The sequence below is a fragment of the Saccopteryx bilineata genome, chromosome 8 (genome assembly GCF_036850765.1).
Source record: "Saccopteryx bilineata isolate mSacBil1 chromosome 8, mSacBil1_pri_phased_curated, whole genome shotgun sequence".
Classification (NCBI taxonomy): Eukaryota; Metazoa; Chordata; class Mammalia; order Chiroptera; family Emballonuridae; genus Saccopteryx; species Saccopteryx bilineata.
In genome coordinates this window covers 8076883-8098090 of record NC_089497.1, presented here as the reverse complement: position 1 = coordinate 8098090, position 21208 = coordinate 8076883, and the positions used below count along the sequence as shown (strand labels likewise).

General features: G+C 44.4%; 1 protein-coding gene across 1 annotated transcript in view; it reads right to left on the bottom strand.

Annotated features, from left to right (window-relative positions):
* Positions 1 to 21208, bottom strand: part of MED12L (mediator complex subunit 12L) — a 356828-nt gene that overhangs the window by 21730 nt on the left and 313890 nt on the right. The window contains exons 37-40 of the mRNA XM_066241720.1: positions 20739 to 21101; positions 18761 to 18857; positions 15894 to 16123; positions 912 to 1001 (exon numbers count right to left, since the gene is read on the bottom strand). Coding sequence (XP_066097817.1) covers positions 912 to 1001; positions 15894 to 16123; positions 18761 to 18857; positions 20739 to 21101 — 780 coding nt within the window. The remainder of the gene's footprint in view (positions 1 to 911; positions 1002 to 15893; positions 16124 to 18760; positions 18858 to 20738; positions 21102 to 21208) is intronic.

The following is a 21208-nucleotide window of genomic DNA, read 5'->3' as shown; positions in this document are numbered from 1 at the left end:
ACTGCCGTGCAAACCCTCAGAGCACACATTTTAAGGTCGGGCAGTGGGCTCTGACCTGGAAGACGGAGCAATAATGGATAAGGGGCTTCCAGCAGGCAGCTCGGATGGAGCCATGCTGTGGGGCTCAGTGCCCGGGAAGGCCCCCCTGGCTCTCCTGGCAGCTGTGGACACACTATCAACTCCTCGCCCCACCGGGCTGTCTTGCCGACATCCCGGCTCCTGATTATGGGTAGAGGGTGGGGTACAGAGTGAAAGTATACAGATACAGGAAAAACAAAAGTATTAGAAGAAAACAGCCCCAGGCCCACATTACATTGAGGCAAGTCCAGTCCGTGGGGCAGCTGCCGTGCGCCCGGGGCAGCAGAGCACACACAGTGCCACGGGCTGTCTTAAACGCTCACAGTGTCCCCTCGACGTCACAGAGAAGGGAGCCGGGATCAGAGCGACTTGCACAGCGTGACACAGCCAGGAGGCTGCCAAGGGTCCTGCCAAGGTCTGATTCCAAGGCCAGTATCTTCCTGCTGTACCAGACTCCTCTTTGAAGCTATCTTTGAATGTGATACATTCAATCATGTCTTACATCATTGTATATTATAACATAAGTACGTTGGCATTTCAATACCTACAGTCATCATTGACAGAAGTTTGGATTTATCTGTGTTTCCAATTCAAGAATTTCCAAAATGTTGTGTGTTCTCTAAATTCATTAGTCCTGAGACTTGTTCAGTAATCACTGGTAATGCTTCTTTTGAAATGTCATACTTACAATCTATCAGCAGAAGGAGTAATTAAGTTCTAGACCCCATCATGGAGTTGACACCCTATTAACTTGGTTGCCCACTTCAAATAAAGAGACCAAGCCCCCCGCCCCGCCCCACCCCTCACAGCATCTGTGAAGCCAATGTGGGTACCTGTGCTTGCTGCAGCCCTGGGTACTGGGGGGGCTGAGGGGCGGGCCGTACTTGTGCAGCAAAGAGAGCAGCCTGGTCCCCTGGCTGGCCCTGGAAAACAAAGCCAAGGCCGAGTCTTGATCACAACAGCGAGGGCTGGACGCAAGCTCCCAGCTAACCACCCCCATGACCCATGACCCCAAACGTCATTATGTGAATACACAACTTGCAGGTTTCCAAACTGCATTAAATGTGATTTCTCACCAATTTCCTATGTGACTAGAGACTGTTGAGCTTACTATGTCTTCCCAAAAAAGAAGACAGATGCCCCCAACGATAGAGCACATAGACATGGATACAAGCTACCAACCCCGATGGTCTGCTCATGAGAGAGGTCCGAGACTGTTCCTGTGTCCCGCAGGGCACCGATGTCACTCTAGAGTATGGTCCTGAGGCCCTGACTGTGACATCTGAAACCACAGAGCCACACCACCCTGTGCCTATCAGAAGAGAGCCTGTGTGGGACATCCAAAGGCCACATATCAACTTCATAACATTTTAACAAAGTTTCTTTCTAGTGACCTAAAATATGCCTATTTAGCTATGTATTCAATGGATGAATTTGGTATCTCCTATGACTCTAATAATCAACTAATAGATAATCAATACAAATTTATAAGTTAACAGCAAATACAACTCTAACCAAGTACAACATAAAATAGAACCAATTAATATCTGTTCAACTGTCTTCATCTAATACATTTTTGCTTTAGGAAAGTAAGTATCTTCATAAAATCAGTATGCAGGTTATGTTTGGCGTCGAGAGCTTGCAGCATTAGCCACGGGAAGAGGTCCGACTTTGGACATACCATCCCTAGGGTCTTTCAGGACTTAGTAATAGAGGACTTTCAGGACTAATGATAAAGAACGGGGTGTGTTCTAGGATATTTTACTATTGTTTTATATAATGGATGTCTTCTTTTTTTTAAAGTGCTAAGTTATAGTAATATAAAACATTTTCATCTTCTTAGAAAGCAGTATAGATATTTGTAACAGGGAGAGAGGGACAACCATATAACTTAAGATTTATTAAATATCTATTATATGCCGGGACTGGGCTTCTTGCTCTTCTCCCTGTTGCCTGACGGGACCTCAGAAGGGGGCATCATTCCCGTGTCCTCGGTGAGAAACCCGGCTTCAAAGCATGTAAGCAGCTCAGTGAGTTTGCTCAGCCAGACCTGGCCAAGCCGTTATCTGAACTAAACTCAGGGAGTCTGACTCCTCAGTCCAGGACTCTGTCCACCAAGATGAGATGTTTCTATATGTGACACCAAGAATGAAAATATATATATATTTTTTTAATTTTTATTTATTTTTATTTTTTTATTTATTCATTTTAGAGAGGAGAGGAAGAGAGAGAGAGAGAGAGAGAGAGAGGAGAGACAGAGAGAGAGAAGGGGGGGAGGAGCTGGAAGCATCAACTCCCATATGTGCCTTGACCAGGCAAGCCCAGAGTTTCGAACTGGCGACCTCAGCATTTCCAGGTCGACGCTTTATCCACTGCGCCACCACAGGTCAGGCAAGAATGAAAATATTTAAAACCTCATTTGGTGCACATTATTTAGACATCCATAGCCTCTTAAACTCACTCCAATAAATAACCAAAAGGAACATCTCTACTGAGACTTATTTAAAAATATTGAAATAAATCATATACTTCAGAGAGTAAAGCCTTTCTCCGATCCCCATATAAAATCGCAAGGGGCACTGAAGAACGCCAGCCTTCTCTAGGGTGCCTACCCATCCATCCATGGGCCAAACACCAACTTCTGAGAGTATCTATTGTTGTATCTGTACATAACACCCTCAGCAAGCATCTCACTTTCCAAAACAGGGTACCGTAAGATACCTTTAGCCTGCAGCTGATTAACTGAAGTGCAATTAGATCTCTATCTGCTTCTGTCTAAGAAAAATTGCCCCAATTCCCTCTATGAGAACCCATGTCATGGCAGTGTGGCCCTCGGGAGCCTACAACTATTGCCCCAAAGTATCCAAATGGCATTTGGTTTTTTTAAACACTGTGCTAAGGAGTCACTAACTCAACCAGATCTAAATGCCACTCCTCAGTGCTCCCTGACAGCATCAGATGAAGTCCCTGGGACATGATGTTGTGCTTCTCTGTGGGGACAAGTACATGTACATTATCATTTTTACAGAGATGAAGAAAAATAGATTATTTCTATGTGGGTTGGCATCTTGACGTCCATCCGCAGACTGTGACACCGTGCAGGGTTTGGCTCGAAGGGAAATGGGATTCCTGTGTGACTGCAGCACGCTGACTCATACAGCAGATATAACTCTACCGTTTCTTTGCTTATTGACAACCTTATGAAACAAACTATGACCTACACGTGGGGAAAAACTAGACTAATAAGGTAAGTATCTGAATTACTAGGCTACAATCTTTGCCTGACCTGTGGTGGCACAGTGGATAAAGTGTCAACCTGGAAACGCTGAGGTTGCTGGTTCAAAACCCTGGGCTTGCCTGGTCAAGGTACATATGGGAGTTGATGCTTTCAGCTCCTCCCCCCTTCTCTCTCTCTCCCCTCTCTATAATGAATAAATAAAATCTTTATAAAAAAATAAAATAAACTTTCCTTTAAAAAAATTGGGACTGTGGAGATTAAAAAATATGAATTAAAAACGACGCCTGGCCAGGCAGTGGTGCGGTGGATAGAGTGTCGACCTGGGGTGCTGAGAAGCCAGGTTCAAAGCCCCAAGGTCACCGGCTTGAGCGTGGGATCACAGACAGGACCCCATGGTGATAGACACGTGAATTCATCAGGACTTCCAGCTGCCCCTTTGCTGTTCCGCTTGTCTATCTGATCCCACCCTTACTTACTGGACTAGCGCCCCTGAAACAGAAAAGTTCTAGGAAGCTGGTCGGCCGCCCTGAGGAGAAGCGTTCCAAGAAGCCGATATCATAAAACTGCAGAAGGAAGCATACCAGGACTTTGACTCAACACTCCTTTTAATCCTATAGATTCATCTCCCTGGCTTGTACTGAGGCTCTTCTCCCCGGAAGAAGTGCCCAGCAGGGTTCCTTTCTTCCTTTCAATAAAGCCCGTTGCTCTGGTTTTTCAGACTCCCGTGGATTCCAACACATGGTCACTGGCTTGAAGCTCAAGGTGGCTGGCTTGAGCGAGGGGTCACTGGCTCAGCTGCACCCCCCCCCCCCCCGTCAAGGGCACACATGAGAAGCAATCAATGAACAACTAGAAAGTGCCACAACTATGAGTTGATGCTTCTCATCTTTCTCTCTCTTCCTGTCTGTCTCTGACTCACTCTCTCTCTCTCTCAAAAAAAAAAAAAAAAAAAGAATTAAAACCCATTAAATTAACATTCAAGGAAAAAGCACCATAACTTCCAAAGAAGTAAGGAGAAAAGGATCAAAAATTTCAAATTAGTTTTTACATTCCAAAAATCATGCGTTCTCAGCCACTGTCTAAGGTTAACTCTTCATTTGTGAACACAGTGTGTTCCCACCTGCACCTACTTTAAGCACAGTAGGTAATAATCCGCTTTGCAAAGTCTTCCCTGAGGGAATCACAAACACCCCAGCTGGCTAACATTCTCTAAGTGCCCTGTGAATAGCTCTTTCTCAGATGTTGCCCTGCATTGTTCTGGAAATTACCCCAGTCCCTTCCACTCAACTGAAATGGCCCTTACTGGTCTCTGGTTTTCCCCATAATAAAGCCAGGAATGCGTTATTTCAGTTTGCAGAAACATTTCAGCTTGCTGGGGAAAAGAATGAGGAAGTCCCTTAGTAACTTGAAAGATTTCACAAATGCTCAACAAGGATCATAACGTGCAAGGGATAAGCAAGGGAACTAAGGATTCATGTTTAATAAAAGGTTTTTGGTGTTGGTGGGGATGGTTTTACTGCATTTGATCGAGAAGGGACTGATCATCCACACCGGGACAGGCCAGGACAGCAGGGGCCAGCGGGATCATGGCAGGCAAACTGGGAGACATAGTCACTTTAGTTATAAATAATTCATTCATCTGTTACTTTTGGAAAATCTCCTTTTATGTTATTTTTAATCAAGCATAAGTTAGTCTACCAAGTGCCTTCTGATTGCTCCGTATTTTTTTAGTACCATCTTTTGATTTAAAAACTCATTTTTTAAATTTAATTTTTGGCATCTAGTATTCTAATGCCTACTTCTTTCTAGCTGCATAAATATCTAGAGACTGGTTCACTCCCGCCCCCCCAGCCCCCTTAATTTATTCTGTTTAACTGAAACAATCAGGGCAACATTCATTTCCTATTTTGATGGTGCAAACAATCCAGGAGGCTGTGCTTTGACAAAATGTGTGTGCCCGGCCAGGTGCCATATGACTCCAAGCCCACCACTGAGAGAGGAAATACACATCTGTGCCCTGGCTCCGCCTCCCACGCTCAGGCGCCCAGCTTCCCCGTGCTAAGGGAATACTCCATGGTTAGTGGGGAAATTCCGAGAATCACACAGGCCGCCCTCGACACTGTCACCTGAGGTGAGTGTCTACACGTGATCTCTCTAGTGTGCCTTTCTATACTTCGCTTTGGGTTTGCCTTATGTAGGAAATATAAATCCACTATATTTTCAAAAAGTTCCACTTCCTGAAAACTTCTAAAAAAAAGCAGTGCTGTTCAAAACTGACTCATTTTCCTGGCCTTTCAAAAGAACAATTTTCTCTACTGCTTACGTATAATTAGGGAAGAGAAGTAGCTGAGCCCGGACAGATGCTGACCCAGAGGCCCTTTGAAACACTCGAAGTTAACGCATCTATCTAGTAAAAGTTACACATTTGACAAATCATCCTCAAACATAATGTTCGTTCTTCTGAGTTCTGCTCTGTTCATCAGCATTCCCTCAGCCAATGGGGCAAATGTGAAATCTCCTTCTGAAGGAGAACTGCTCGTGCACCAACCAGCAGACAGAAGCATTACAGAATCAGAAAGTTTCTAGCCTCTCTATTCACTAGTAATGCATTTATTTCCAAATCTGTATTTAGTAACTTTTCAATAGTGTCTAAGGGTTGCAAGTAGGGGGACAAGCTGTAGCTAAAACAACAATGGAGTTTGTGACCCCGGTTCTGAAGCTGCTGGTTTAGGAATAATAATAAAAGTTACTCAGTGAGAACCAGTGGGTAGTGTTTTATGAGTCATCCAGCAAAAAGAGCTTTATTTGTAACATGAGCTTGGCAGGTATGGAGTCGTGGTGCTCAAAGCTTAAACCACACGACGTGACTCAGAAACGATAGGCTTCGTGCCATGCTGGGTGATCTGATTTGAGACAACAGAGAAAATTCTATAATCACAAGAGATCTTGATGACCAGTTAGGCTCGATTCTCTTATAAAGCTTTCACATCAAGTATAAATGGTTGAAAATCAATTAATAGTAAGAGTAACAGCTGAACTAAATGGATTCATTCTAAAAAAACCCCACATCTCATATAAAATGAGCTTTCACAATACTGTATATTCTATTCCATGTCCATAAATAATGCCTATAATGACTGGTTGAGTATATGCATTAAATTTCTAATATTGGAGAATACTGAAGGGCAGTAAGAATGGTGAAAAGTAATGCAAAGATATATGTACATATTTCTATTAATTTGAACAAATACAAAAATTATAGACCTTTCTGACTTTAAACACTCAACAAAATATTTTGTCTACTTTTTTAAAAGTAAAACCAATGATTGGTACAAATTGTTTCCTATCTGAATTACATTATCATCTGAACAATAAATATAAACTACCTCCAGAATAGTTTTAAATTTGATAATGTATATAATTCAAGTTTTGAAACAAATAAAAACCTCACCTGCTCTCTCTACAATAATACCGTGTCAAAAATTGATAGAAAAAGTGATTTTCAGAATAGTCTCCAAACTTTCCTTGCAGAAATAACTTAAAGAAATTGCCTATATAACAAGAATTTCAATCACTTCAATATTTTCAAAGCTTAGATATGAAGTTAAGGATATTTTCACCAAGGTACAGGAAATCTTCCCCATTAAACTGGCAGTGAAACAAGTTGACTTACATTCACATCTGAGATGTGTGCTCTTTTTTATTCTAATGCTTCTTGGGTTTATGTTGTAAGTTGGCTACCTGATACAGAAACCTATAAGTAATTTAACGCAAAACATGCAGTCTTAGCTAGCCCAGGCAAAGCAGGAGAGGGGGGTCTCGGGACACGCATGCACAAGGCCTATGCTTGAAAGGACACACTCTCTGCACTGGGAAGAAAACGGAAATGATGCTCTGTGTCGAGAGGTTTGGAACAGCCGACAGTGGGATGTGATGGGAAGGGCATGTGTCACAACCACAGTTTCCGTTTTCTTGCACCGGCTTGTGAGTCAGCATGCCATGCGGTCCTCTACTGCTGATGGGAGCCGCCACAGAGAGAGGCGCGGGGGCGGGACGGACGCGCTCGGAGCCGGCACCGAGGCAGGGGCACAGACGGGGCTGCGCTCCCCCAGCGCGGGCCGCGAGCGTCCGCCGGCGTCCACACCAGACACACAGACGATGGAGCTCAATGAGGCAGTCCAAGCGGAGAGCTTACACAGAGCGGTGCCGCTCGATCGCACACGGTCAAGGCATTCATGAGTTTGTGTCACGGTCTCAAACGTACACCAAGTGAGGAACGGTGAAATGAGGACTAGAATCATTACCAGCTAGAGAAGAACCCGCTTCTCATATGGATGTTCAAAGAGTAATGCGTTAAAAGTTTACAAAAAAAAAAAAAAGGAAGAAAGAAAGAAAAAGGAATGACGGCAGGGGTGTTACCATTATGTTGTCAAAGTCTTCCAGAAGGGAGACGGCAGAGTGACAGAAGTCCTACAGAAGGGGACAGTGAGAGAACAGCAGACAGGACAGGTAAGATTTCTCAGCCTGGTGACTGGGTAGCCAGAACACACACGACACAGTTCACTTCAGGTCAGTGTCGACCCGGGCCCTGCAGAGGTCTGATTATTTCATATGCCCAACGACACCACCATGGTCTGGGATGCTGAAAAGCAATATGGTAATATTCACATTATGGACTGTCACAGCGGGAGGTTAAACGGTGACACAAAAGAAGTACAGGAGAGGGCACACACGGATGCTCCCTGCAGCAAGGGGCCATCGGTTCCCCAGCAGACACCCGGGAGCCTGCGTCCTCCCTGGCCTAGAGCCAGCGGGACAGCTCGGGACGCTCGGGTCACACTGAACGGACAAGACATAAGGGGAGCAGTCAGCAGGCCACAAACTACTGGAGGGTGACAGGCAGTCCCTGGGCCACGGACGAGACAGGCTCTGTAGGTCTGAACATGTTTAAGTCTGTATAACAAGGAAAGGTAAAAATAAATACCACGCTAAGACAAACATCTAAGTTGCATTTAATAGGTAAACACACTTGTTGCAACTTACATACAAACTCAGCTTACAAACAAACCTACAGAGCCTGTCTCGTCCATAACTCGGGGACTGCCTGTCACTAGAGAGCTCTGGTCCCAGTGAATGAAACTGTAAACAGAGCATCGGGCTCACCACACATTCCATCAACCAAAACAGACAGCAGATATTTACAGCACCGCCAGCGCTCACACATTGACAGGGAGTCTGATTTAGAAAACAGAACGAAATGCTCAGGGAAATTCCCAGTTTCATCATTCTTATCCACAGCGTCTAAGTGACATTGTGTCTGAGCCGCTAAACATTTTATGTTCACTGAGTTTCAGAGACAGAAACGAGGCAAAGGATTCTCAACCCAAAGAGAGACAGTATTTTAGTATGCTAAGGACTGGAAATTATAGGAGGAATTCCCCAAGCAAATGATACCTGTTCTCACCATTCTGGGGGAAGGCACACGATTCTCGGTATCTGCGGATTTGTCTTTAAGTCTGACACCCGCCTACGTGTTAGTGGTCAGCTCTCACCCCCCCCCCCATCCAGCTGTGCACTCCGTCTTATAGATCATTATAGTTGCCTAATCACAATTTCAGCAAATAAAATGAGCACCTTCCTTATTATTCAGACAAACAGAGAAATACCAGATAATAAGGAGTGAGCAAACACCCCACTTCCCGGATGGGGTTTCCATCCAAGGAACAGAATCAAAGGGTTTAGGACAGATTTACTAGTTTGGTGGTTTTCTCCTCCTACGTGCATTTCTTGTCACTGAGATGTTTATAAATTACATTCTATGAGTAACATGCATTAAAGACAATGTCAAAACTCAAGATCTGTTTCAACAAGACTAGTTTGCCTACTGTTATCAAATAAAAGTCAAATTATTTTGAAATATGATCAAATTATAATATATAATTAGAAAAATTATAGAAGGGAGAAACTGAATAGCTAGTAAAGTTATAAAAAAAAAGCCTAAACTCACAGATAGCTAAGAAATACAAATTAAAATGTCATAATGCGATACCATTTCACATGCTCTGAATGAGACAAGTAAGGTTGGACCATTTCAAGGGTCGGTGAGGGTGCTGAGAAAGGAAAACGCTCGTGACTTATGGGAATCACTTTCACTTTGGAAATCAAATTGGCATTTCCACTTCCCAGAACAAACCCTAGAATTCTCCAAACACGGAAGAAATATATAAAAATGTTTACTGTAGCACTGTGAAGAGTTAGAAATCACTGGAAATAACTTAAATGACACCCAATAGGAGAATGGATAAATGTTCATATTCATAATGGAATGGCATCCAACCAGAACGAACAGATGAATAAAAGTGTAACAAAGTTGATGTAAATCAACATTAGTCAGGAAACAATACAATAATACATGGGAGATGGTAGTGTCAAATGTGAAAGTAATCCATACGATGTTTATGTCAGTGAACGGAAAAAGATGAAAGTATAAGAACATTCATAAGGAAAAGCACTAAATTCATGACGGTTACCTCTTTACTGGATACAACAGAAATGAGGAGACAGGGTGCCTCACCATATAATTTATTTTTTTTAATTATCTAGACCAAATACAGCAGAACATTTTTAATAAAATGAGGCGGTAGGGAGATCAGAGTTTCCTGTGTTAGGTTCTACTCTTACCTGCACATCTGGAATACACTGTTCAAGACCGAGCAGGAGGGAGGGGGCAGAGGAAGGAAACAAGCTGTTCCAAGGTGATACCATAGCCGTAAGGTAGGAGATCCATTGCCAGACAAAAGCTTGGTTAATCGCCTTAAATGGCTTCATCAATCCAAGAGGCATGTGTTTAGGAAGTTACGGCATCACTGTTGCCCAGGAGCTGGCAGCTCTGGGAGGTTGACTCAGCCACTGTGTTTGTTCAGTGAGTTACCTAATGCCTTTATTTGGACGCACAGTAATGATTGGCACCTGCCCCATGGGTGATAAATTACAAGTAACCACTAGCTGTAACTGGGCACATTGTTTCTGTGTGCTGTCAGAAACTTTCCTCTTTGCTGTCCTGGAAATGCTTCTGATTTATTATCTGAAGACTGTAACCAATTGCTTCCTTTCAAATTTGTCTCCATCAATTTAAGCTAAACATACAGTTGTCTTTCTTTGGAGTCTTCAACTGTCTGGCATTGATTGTCACACAAAATGATTTTGTGCATCAAAGGGGAGAAATCGGGAAAAAGTGATACTGTAAGCCAGGGGTCCCCAAACTTTTTACACAGGGGGCCAGTTCACTGTCCCTCAGACCATTGGAGGGCCGGACTATAAAAAAAACTATGAACAAATCCCTATGCACTACTGCACATATCTTATTTTAAAGTAAAAAAAAACAAACAACAAAACGGGAACAAATAAAATATTTAAAATACCCAGAACAAGTAAATTTAAATCAACAAACTGACCAGTATTTCAATGGGAACTATGCTTCTCTCACTGACCACCAATGAAAGAGGTGCCCCTTCTGGAAGTGCGGCGGGGGCTGGATAAATGGCCTCAGGGGGCCGTAGTTTGGGGACCCCTGCTGTAAGCCAAGGCATAAAATTGTCCCTTTCCTGTGCGAAAAAGCCTGTTCCCCAGGAGACTGATATGGTGGGGGTCCTTTTGGCTGGAGGAAAAGTACTGGATACAGAAAAGGTGACTAGTACACAATTTAAGCAGCATTCTGCATTGTTATAACTGATACCCTATATTTTGTGATAGTTCTCATAGGCTATATAGAAAATAAAATAGTGATCTTCTCAATACTGAAGTTGGAATGAGCCCCCCTAAAGTGTGTATCGCAGAACTTAGACAGTAAAAACATACTGGTCTAAGAAACCAAAATGGCTACGAGGAAAAACTCTATATAAGATTTCTTTTTATTGGTAACTAAGCACCAATCTTTTTCAGGATGAGTAATGTAATTATACAAGGGAAGCCTTTAGTGTGCTTTTATTCTCTTTTATCCTTAACATGTTTGAGAAAATAAAGGTTATTTTTATGTGATAGGTATTTTCTCCAAAATACTACAACCATAAAATAATACCAATAAAACAGTGAGAGTAACTATGGCAGTTAATATTTTCTGAGCACTTACTATGAGCCAGCCACTGTTCTAAGAGCTGTTAAATGAATTAAGTAATTAATTTCACAAGAACCCTATACGGTAAATATTGCATTAGCTCCACTTTATAGACGAGACTCTGAGGCACAGAAAGGTAACGTAATCACTGCACTGAGACCCACTGTAACAGGGACACAGAGTAAGGCAGGAGGAGTAATCAGATGAAAACTGGAACTAAGAATGAAAACAAGTTTTCTTGCCCAAATGTGTGCATGTTGATATACACTACACTAAAGCTATAAGAAAATACACTTGGTTATATAACAAGCATTATGTCAGCTAATCTGATTAAAGATACCTAATATCCATGCTATTAGCACCTGTTTCCCAGCCACTATACTAATGTCTTAATACATTCCTGAGCAAATACAAGATGGTTTATAACAGAAAATTCCATGGCCAACTGAAGCTGATACCCAGCTTCTGCAGCAGAATTGGTGGTTTTAGAACGGCATCTGGAATGTCATTGCGCACCAGCTAAGACTAGATGATGGCTCCATGCATCACCTCTCCTTAGACGGAAGAGGCTCAGGGAAACTCCGCAAGTTCTGAGATACAACCAGAAAGCAGGAGTTTATGTCCTCCCTGCCCCACCAAGGTTTTCCAAACCACCACAGCAGGTCCAGGCCGGAGCCGTTTCCGGAAGCACTCAGAGGGACAGCTGTCAGATGAGCTGGTGGATAATACCCAGACCACGAGGGACACAGGGACCAAGTGGGCCACAGGCCACTGGCCTGGAGAGCAGTCCTATCCTGAGGCTTGGAGAAACCAGTTAATTTTTAAAAGCATCTGTTAAAATTGCAAGATCAGTCTTAAGATAAGTGGAAATTCTCTAACACACTTGTTACATTTAAGAAAATGGATTTCTGTAATTAGAATATTACGAGGATAAGAAGAAAAAATAATACTGGCGTCATTTTCCCTATAAGCCAAAAATGGAAAGAAACATAAAATTTCTTATGTTGTTAGAGAGAATCACATTTTATGTTGGCCTCTAACCTGTGAAAATGTTCCTGCCAAAAATTAGTTATATTCCATGTAATTCTGGTTTTATTCTAGATTTTCCGTTGTTAGCACAAGGATCGCTCTCTCCCACAGGACCGTCTCCAGCTGGTTGCAGGCACAGCAGTACCTTGTACACGACCTACTAGGAGAGATCCTCCCAGGTGCAGACAGACGCCACACACCACCTCCACTCCTCCACGCAGGACCGACCGCTCTAGTGGACGGCTGCACCACGGCTGCGGTCCTCTTCCTTATGAGGACACCGTTAGCTCAATTCTCCAGCATTTTAAGAATGGTGATTGAGAAAACAAACAAAAAAATAGATTTGCTTATGAGAGCACTTCAGAAACTCTAAAACAAGTTTCAACTGTTAAAAAAAACAGATGGGGAGGAGGAGAAGGAGGTATTGCAAACTGCTCACAAAAATTAGGGGATATTTCAAAATAAATATGAAGCAATAAAATAACTCCTAATTTTTGTAAGCAGTGTATAATCAGTAAGTACTACAAAGTTGATCTTTTACTACTTGAAGAAGGGACCTCTGATTTCTCAAAAGGCAAAAGAAGAAAAGAAAGAAGAAATAAAAGAGAAGAATCCAGTATTGGGACAGAGGTGGTACAGAGAATCAGAAAAAGACTGAGCTACCAGTTAATTCCTATTCGTACAAGCAGTGCACAGAAGGACAGCAACAGTGAGCTGGGCATTTCGGGGGGGGGCGTGTGCATCTCTGGTGCTACAGGAGGACAGCAACAGTGAGCTGGGCATTTCTGGGGGGGGCGTGTGCATCTCTGGTGCTACAGGAGGACAGCAACAGTGAGCTGGGCATTTCTGGGGGGGGCGTGTGCATCTCTGGTGCTACAGGAGGACAGCAACAGTGAGCTGGGCATTTCTGGGGGGGCGTGTGCATCTCTGGTGCTACAGGAGGACAGCAACAGTGAGCTGGGCATTTCTGGGGGGGGGAGCGTGTGCATCTCTGGTGCTACAGGAGGATAGCAACAGTGAGCTGGGCATTTCTGGGGGGGGGAGCGTGTGCATCTCTGGTGCTACAGGAGGACAGCAACAGTGAGCTGGGTATTTCTGGGGGGGGAGCGTGTACATCTCTGGTGCTACAGGAGGACAGCAACAGTGAGCTGGGCATTTCTGGGGGGGAGCGTGTGCATCTCTGGTGCTACAGGAGGACAGCAACAGTGAGCTGGGCATTTCTGGGGGGGGGGGCGTGTGCATCTCTGGTGCTACAGGAGGACAGCAACAGTGAGCTGGGCATTTCGGGGGGGGGCGTGTGCATCTCTGGTGCTACAGGAGGACAGCAACAGTAAGCTGGGCATTTCGGGGGGGGGCGTGTGCATCTCTGGTGCTACAGGAGGACAGCAACAGTAAGCTGGGCATTTCGGGGGGGGCGTGTGCATCTCTGGTGCTACAGGAGGACAGCAACAGTGAGCTGGGCATTTCTGGGGGGGGGAGCGTGTGCATCTCTGGTGCCACAGAAGGACGGCAACAGTGAGCTGGGCATTTCTGGGGGGGAACGTGTGCATCTCTGGTGCTACAGAAGGACAGCAACAGTGAGCTGGGCATTTCTAGGGGGGGGAGCGTGTGCATCTCTGGTGCTACAGGAGAACAGCAACAGTGAGCTGGGCATTTCGGGGGAGGGGGCGTGTGAGGGAAGGGGGCCTCAGGTCCGTCTTAGGTCAGGAGCCTGCCTTCTCCAAACATGCAAGGATCCCTCTGACTACACGCACACTATTTTATCAAATTTCTCTTTTGAAAAAAATTGCTGTAGGGGGAATTTCATGCCATGGTTTCCAAGAGGAAGTCATCTTTTCAGGACAGGTGTGTTTACCTATAAATTGCCCAGCGAGCTTTCCCCCAGTACTAGGAACCACTCAGATCAATTCAAAACTGAATCTAGGCAGCAATGGTTTGAAAGTGGGGAAAGTGGGCTATTACTAAGGTAAATTATACCTTGTGATAGACAGGTAGACGTGAAAAAATAAACTTATTGGGAGGCAAGTTTTACTTAGGCTGAAATGGCTTTAAAAGGGGGTTAAGTTCATTTTAGTGGGATGGTTACCCAAGCTAAAATCCCGCTGAGATTTAAATGGCTCAAAAGCATGCTTACTTAAGCAAACCAAAGCTTTTTAAATATTTTAACCAAATCTTCATCATTTCTGTGTTAAGAAGCAACTTAGGCCCATTTTACCTGACGCTTAGGGAGTCTGACCGCTCAACACCCCACAATCACTAAGGGGACAAACGCAGGAGGACCCTAAGTCATACAACGGAGACATGTATGTATGTCTCCATAGGAAGTTACGCAAAATACGGAGTGTTTTTTAAAGCATCAGCATTTCTTGCAAATTTGAAAAGTTTGTGTTTCTTTTTTTCCTTACAGCAGGATACACCTGGAGACTGGCGACTTCCTCCAGGATCATTACAGACGCCTAACTCCCAGGCTTGCTGCACGATCTAAGATAAGCCTCCACATCCCCGAGGGCCTGGCGGTGCTGGCAGATAGCAAGTGCTCCCCAGGGACAGCTGCGTACAAACACTGTCATTATCACTGTCACCGTCATCGCAGTGCCCTTTAAGAAAAAGTATGTAGAAACTAGAAAAAGCAGTCACAATCTCCCCCTCCTCCTTTTTACTTCCACGTTTTTTTACGGCTTTGTAGGCTTCATGAGTCTGCACTAAGTTTTGTGGGACTCCTGCCGTTGCTTCGTTAAACAGGAACTGCTGTCTAAAAAGCTGAAGATCCAAAGACAATGTGACTTTGGGTGAGGGGTATGCAATATAATCAGATGTCAAAATAATCTGGAGATGTTTTCTCAGAACATATGTACCCTGATTTATCAATGTCACTGCATTAAAATTAATAAAAATAATATAAAAAAATAAATAAAAAGCTGAAGATTATGGGTTATAGGGTGTAAAAACAGAAATAATACAAACAAGAATTTAAAGATATGAATGTACTGACAGTTATCTGTAATGTATTCTTTGACCGTTATACACTTCATCAAATAGTCAATAAAAATAAGAGCCTGCCCAGGGCACCGCAGGCGGAAACGTAAGTAACGTCAGTGCCTTAGAGACACAACCTCCTAGCAGTGAACTGACAGCAGTACAGGAAAGCAGGGCCAACACAGTACAGAACATGGGGCTGGTTAAAAGGCCGAGTGAGCTCAGAAAAGGTCAGTTCAAGAACGCAAGTCCTGCTGCTCCTGATGGACTCCAGCGCCCCTTTCTGCTTTACGGCGTACTCTGAATGAACCCCAACCATCCCGGGTTCTTATCTGATTGATGACAACACCAAAAGGCAAGGGAGGAAAGCATTTTACACACCTGTGCGAGAGAGATGTGCCCGCCCCCACCCCCGCGCCCCCAGCCCACGCCCACCGGGAGCCCTTGGCGCAGACGCACCTGCGGGAAGGGCCGGGCCTGGGTCTGCCGGAGCAGCCGCTGCTGCTGCTGCTGTTGCTGCTGCTGCTGCTGCTGCAGGAGCTTCATCTGAATCAGCTGCTGCTGCGACGTGATGGCGTGCAGGGTCGGCGGCTGCATGGCGGCGCCCGAGCGCCGCTGCAGCAGGTTCGACAGCGCCTGCTTGGTGTTGCTGGGGACAAAGGAGCCCGAGGGGTCCAGTCTGGAGCCACCTGCCAACGCGACCAAAAGGGGAGGGCTTTCTACACACGCTGCCACCGCAGGTCTTCCTGACTTGATCAAGGAGCCGAAGCCTCGCCCCTGAGCCTCACTTCAGGCCACTGAGTGGAGAACACCCTAGACGTAACCTGCACAGTTCCCAGAGGGAACGGTAGGAGGGAACCCCAGTATCTGAACGACTGCCTGGGGGCCCACTTGGACTGACACAGAGCTGTGGGCATCCTTGGGGAATCAGGGGGCTTTAAGTTACCACCCAAGGCCCTCAGGAAGGTGTTACCAAGTGTCCTAAGCCAGGCATAGAAACCCTTCTGTAATTGTAAACAAATTTGAAGCTCAAGGTATTTAAGCTTCTTTACTCTGGTAAAACAAAAATATCTGTCTCACAGGAGAGAGGCAGGAAAATGCTTTAGAAGTTTGAAATGCTTGGAAATGTCAAATACCTCGATTCTAAAGATAAAACACACCTTTTTTTTGAAGGCTAGAAATAAACAAGAAATGTTGAGTATAGCAATGCTTAAGAAACCAAAGAAAATCCTTAACACTTTGCATATGTTATTTGTCAAATGCCTTTAAGAATTCAGGGGGTAGAAAATTCAACTTTGCTGAATCCTTCAATTCACCACATGGTCTACATTCTGTAATGTACATAAGTAAGAAAATTTCTATTGATATATAAATACATCACAGAAAATGTTTTATTTTTATAAAAGTAGATTATATGATGGAAACAAACATTTCAAAGCTGTTCATTCATAAAACATTCTTTTACATACTCAAAACCACAATCAGCAGTATGATTTATGAAGTAAGAAGCATTTGAGGATCATTTCAAAAGAAATGGAAAGGCTATCTGAGTAACATGGCAAGGTTACTTTTGTTGAAGCAAGATTGGAACTAATTCATAAAAACTTAATTGGCTCATTTTATATTAGATAAGGGACTTTTTTTTTCTCCAGAGACAGAGAGAGTCAGAGAGAGGGATAGATAGGGCCAGACAGACAGGAACAGCGAGAGATGAGAAGCATCAATCATCAGTTTTTCGTTGCAACACCTTAGTTGTTCATTGATTGCTTTCTCATATGTGCCTTGACTGTGGGCCTTCAGCAGACCGAGTAACCCCTTGCTTGAGCCAGCGACCTTGGGTCCAAGCTGGTGAGCTTTGCTCAAACCAGATGAGCCTGCACTCAAGCTGGTGACTTCGGGGTCTCAAATCTGGGTCCTCCGCATCCCAGTCCGACGCCCTATCCACTGCGCCACCACCTGGTCAGGCAAGGGACACTTTTTAAAAAGATTAGACTAGGGTCTACTTCCCTTTAATTTTCCTAACCTTCCTATAATCTTTTACCTCTGATCAACTAAAAAAATAAAATATAATAAATATGGCTGAGATCTCTTATTACTTACTTCCCCTTCCCCAACCAAACACTATTCTGAATTTGATATTTATTATCCCTATACATTTTCCTTATAAATTTATCATACTGATGTGTATACATGAGAAAGAGAGAGACTGATAAAGGGTGTGTGTGTGTGTGTGTGTGTGGACACTGTTTTGCATTTTAACTATAAAGAAGTGGAAGCATGTTGTACATACTTTTCCTCAGTTTTATAGGAGTCATATTTTTATGAAAATCTATTATTTCCCACACATAAAACACTCATCAATAGTTTTCTTCAAATTATTACATATGAACATACCTAAGACAACAAAGCCCAAGGTTGCTGGCTTGAGCAAGGGGACGCCGGCTGGCTCGGCTCTAAGCCTGAAGTCTGAGCCCCAGTCAAGGCTCGTATGAGAAGCAGTCAATGCACAACTGTAGTGAACGTAACTATGAGCTCCTCACTCCCTCTCCTCCCTCTCCCTCCCTTCATGACTCTCTCAAAAAATAATTAATTAATTTAAAAGTCATTATTCCACAGAACAAAATAAGTAGAAATATATGTTAGAATGGCACATCCTAACAAAATGCAGACTGAGATCTCAAAATAATCTATCTTGCTAAAATAAAATAGGCAGACTTTCTTTCAGAAAGAAAATTAAATCCTTTCCTTATTAAGAGCTTTTTTTATTTAGAAAATCTCCATTCCAGATAGAAAACCCGAGCTCGAATGAAGGCAGTACTAAAACCAGGCACGCCCACTCCGGATGGGGTAGCCGTCCTTACTGATGATATCTTAGTCTACCCGTGACCCAAATTTCTAAACCCTTCACGGTATAAACAATTTAAGATGCAAAACGTAAGAAAATTAAAAAAAAAGTCACGGTACAATGCCGTCTGATCTTTTAAAGTGCTGGTAAGAACTGTACCTGATAGAAATGTACACAAATTTCACAACATAAGACTTGGATCAACTTTGTATGTTAGGGCTGAAGATTTTCATCAGCAGCTAATTTCCTTCCAGCACTGGATAGAAATTCCAAAATCAAGCACATGGACTCATAACTGAAACCTTATTTTAGAAGAAGAAGATACAGGTCGCATAGAGAGAATTACAGAAACGTCAGCTGAGCACTGTGCTCTGGAATCTTCCCAGTTTGGGGGCGGCTCAGGTTAAAAGCAGGGAAAGCCCCGGGCGAGAACGTGGCTGCATCTCATCTCTTGGGACCGGACCGGGCCCTCTTCACGTACCTGGAGGAAGAGACTGGCTGGGCAGGAAAAAGCCGGGCTGCTGGGGCTGCCCCATGAGGTTGTAGCCCCACAAGGCAGACTGTGGCTGGTGCATCATCTGGGAGGAAATGGGTGAGTAATTAGGAGGCACTCGGTACAGGTTGCTCTGTGGATACTCCTTCAACATAAAGTCAAAACAGAAAGTTACTTATCTCCACACACCACACAGAGAACGAACACAAGTTCGTCCTATTTCATTGTTCAAGACAACTGCCAGCCCGGCAGCTAAGGCCCCCGCTGGGGGGGGGGGTGCGAGACACCCGTTTAAAGTTCTCACGTTTCCTTAATTCAAAGTCCTTGGTTACAGCGGAAGAAATAGGGGAAAATAAATCTTTTCTAAACTTTGTTTTTAAAATAGCGAGGGCACATTTAAAATGTCATATTGACTACCAATCACAGCTGAAAGAACATCTTTAGTCATGAAGCCCCCCTTCCTGAGACCGGGGTCTGAACCAGACTCATGCTGGAAGGCCCACCATACTTCAGAACCAGTCCCTGGCCTGGGCAGCATCTCATTCCCACTTTTCAAGACTCCGCCCCATCCCGTAACACCCCCCCCCCCGCCTCCTGCTCCAGGCTTCCCCTTCCTTACAGCAGCCCTGTGAGCTAAGGGTCCCACCTGAATGTCTCTACTCCCCCACCACCCCTCCTTCTCCAGTCTAGCCCTCAGGATGCAGGAAGAATACAAGTTCAGAGAAATAAAACCTGCACCCCACCCCACTGGGAAGGGGCAGCTTCGGGAGGAGCACCACGGGAGGAGACAGGACCAAGCCCACTCACTTGGGGAATGAGATGAGATGCATTCTAGATCTTTTGCATCTGAAAAGAACAAAAACCCACCCAGGCGGCTGGACAGGCTAGGAGACCGAGATTTCAGGGAGTGGCAGTCTGAACCTCCTTAAGCAACCCTTTCAAGACAGAGGAATGATGGGAGGAAGACTAGATGAAAAGATGTCACTGACATTCAAGTGACATCCAGACATGATGGTGCTCGTTTCTAGAATAATCATCATCACCAAGCTATCAGAGAGAAAAAGACTTAGCTCGGCTTTGACATAGGTGAACACTAAATAATCATGTCTATACACTAAATTGTGAGTAGTGTTTCCACTGCCTAGCAAGAGCACCCTTGAATTTCAGAGGAAAATGTCTCCAGTTGCCTCTCAAGGATTTTCCAGGTGAGGTTAAATGGAAAGATATTTTATAAACTACTTCTGCAAGCTCTAGAAAGCTCTGTCTAAATGACCATCTCATAGATTTCTGTTGCTCTAAAGAAAATGTTGCTCTAAGTAGGGAAGGCTAGTAGGCAAGCAAGAAGTGAAACTGGGTTAAGCTATGTTTATCTTTTATAATATCTGAAAATAGAGTAAAGAAACAAGGTAGAATGGCAAATAGGAAATCTCAGAAACATCCTCCAGTGCATCAGATGGAGGTTTATCTGGGGAAAAGTAGTTTTTTTTTAAATTATTATTTTACTATACTACAGATATCAACTGCCCAAACTGTAATAGCTGTCTCAGACACAGTTTACAATAAAAATATGTAAGAGGATGAAATTTTATAGGTTTGAAAAATTCAAGTTTCAAATTTGAGAAATTATGAGGCACTGAAATATTAAGTATTATTCATCACGGAAGCCTAAAATTAAACAGTTACAAAAAGGACAGGAAGAAAAACCCAAAGCTGGAACTCCGACTCTGTGAATCAGGGTAATTCTACGCACTAGGGCTGGAACTCCGACTCTGTGAATCGGGGTAATTCTACGCACTAGGGCTGGAACTCCGACTCTGTGAATTGGGGTAATTCTACGCACTAGGGCTGGAACTCCGACTCTGTGAATCGGGATAATTCTACGCACTAGGCCTCCACTGCTTCAGCAGCCTTTGCAGGGCGCCACCCGGACACCAGCGAGGCCTGTGCTCAGTGCTCGTGTGCTTACGTCCACTCGTGAGCTCGACTTGGTCTTGCGCTTCCTTCCCTTTGTTTTCTTCTCCTCGTCGGCTGTGGTTCTTCCCTGCTCTGACAGCTCCGCTGATTTCCTCTCTGGTTCCTGAGAAACGGGCGAGGCGGGCTCCTCCTCCTCCTCCTCGGGGGGCAGGGGCAGCGGCTCGAGGTAGTAGGTGCGGGGCTTGGGCGTGGGGTGCGTGTGGTACAGCAGCAGGTGGTGCTGCTCCTCGTACTTGATCACCTTCCGGTCCATGCGGACGGTCCCGAACCAGGCCCAGGACAGAGGGGCTGGGTTCTTCTGACCCTCAAACAGGTCCCACGGGGACACCTTCTGTTTTGTGGACACCTGGAGACCCTGTGGCGAAATGACACTCCGTGACCACGCGCTCAGATCTTTTCCTGATCGGAGGCCAGGCTGGCTTGGGACATGCATTCTGAGGACGCTGTGTGTGGCCGGGGGTG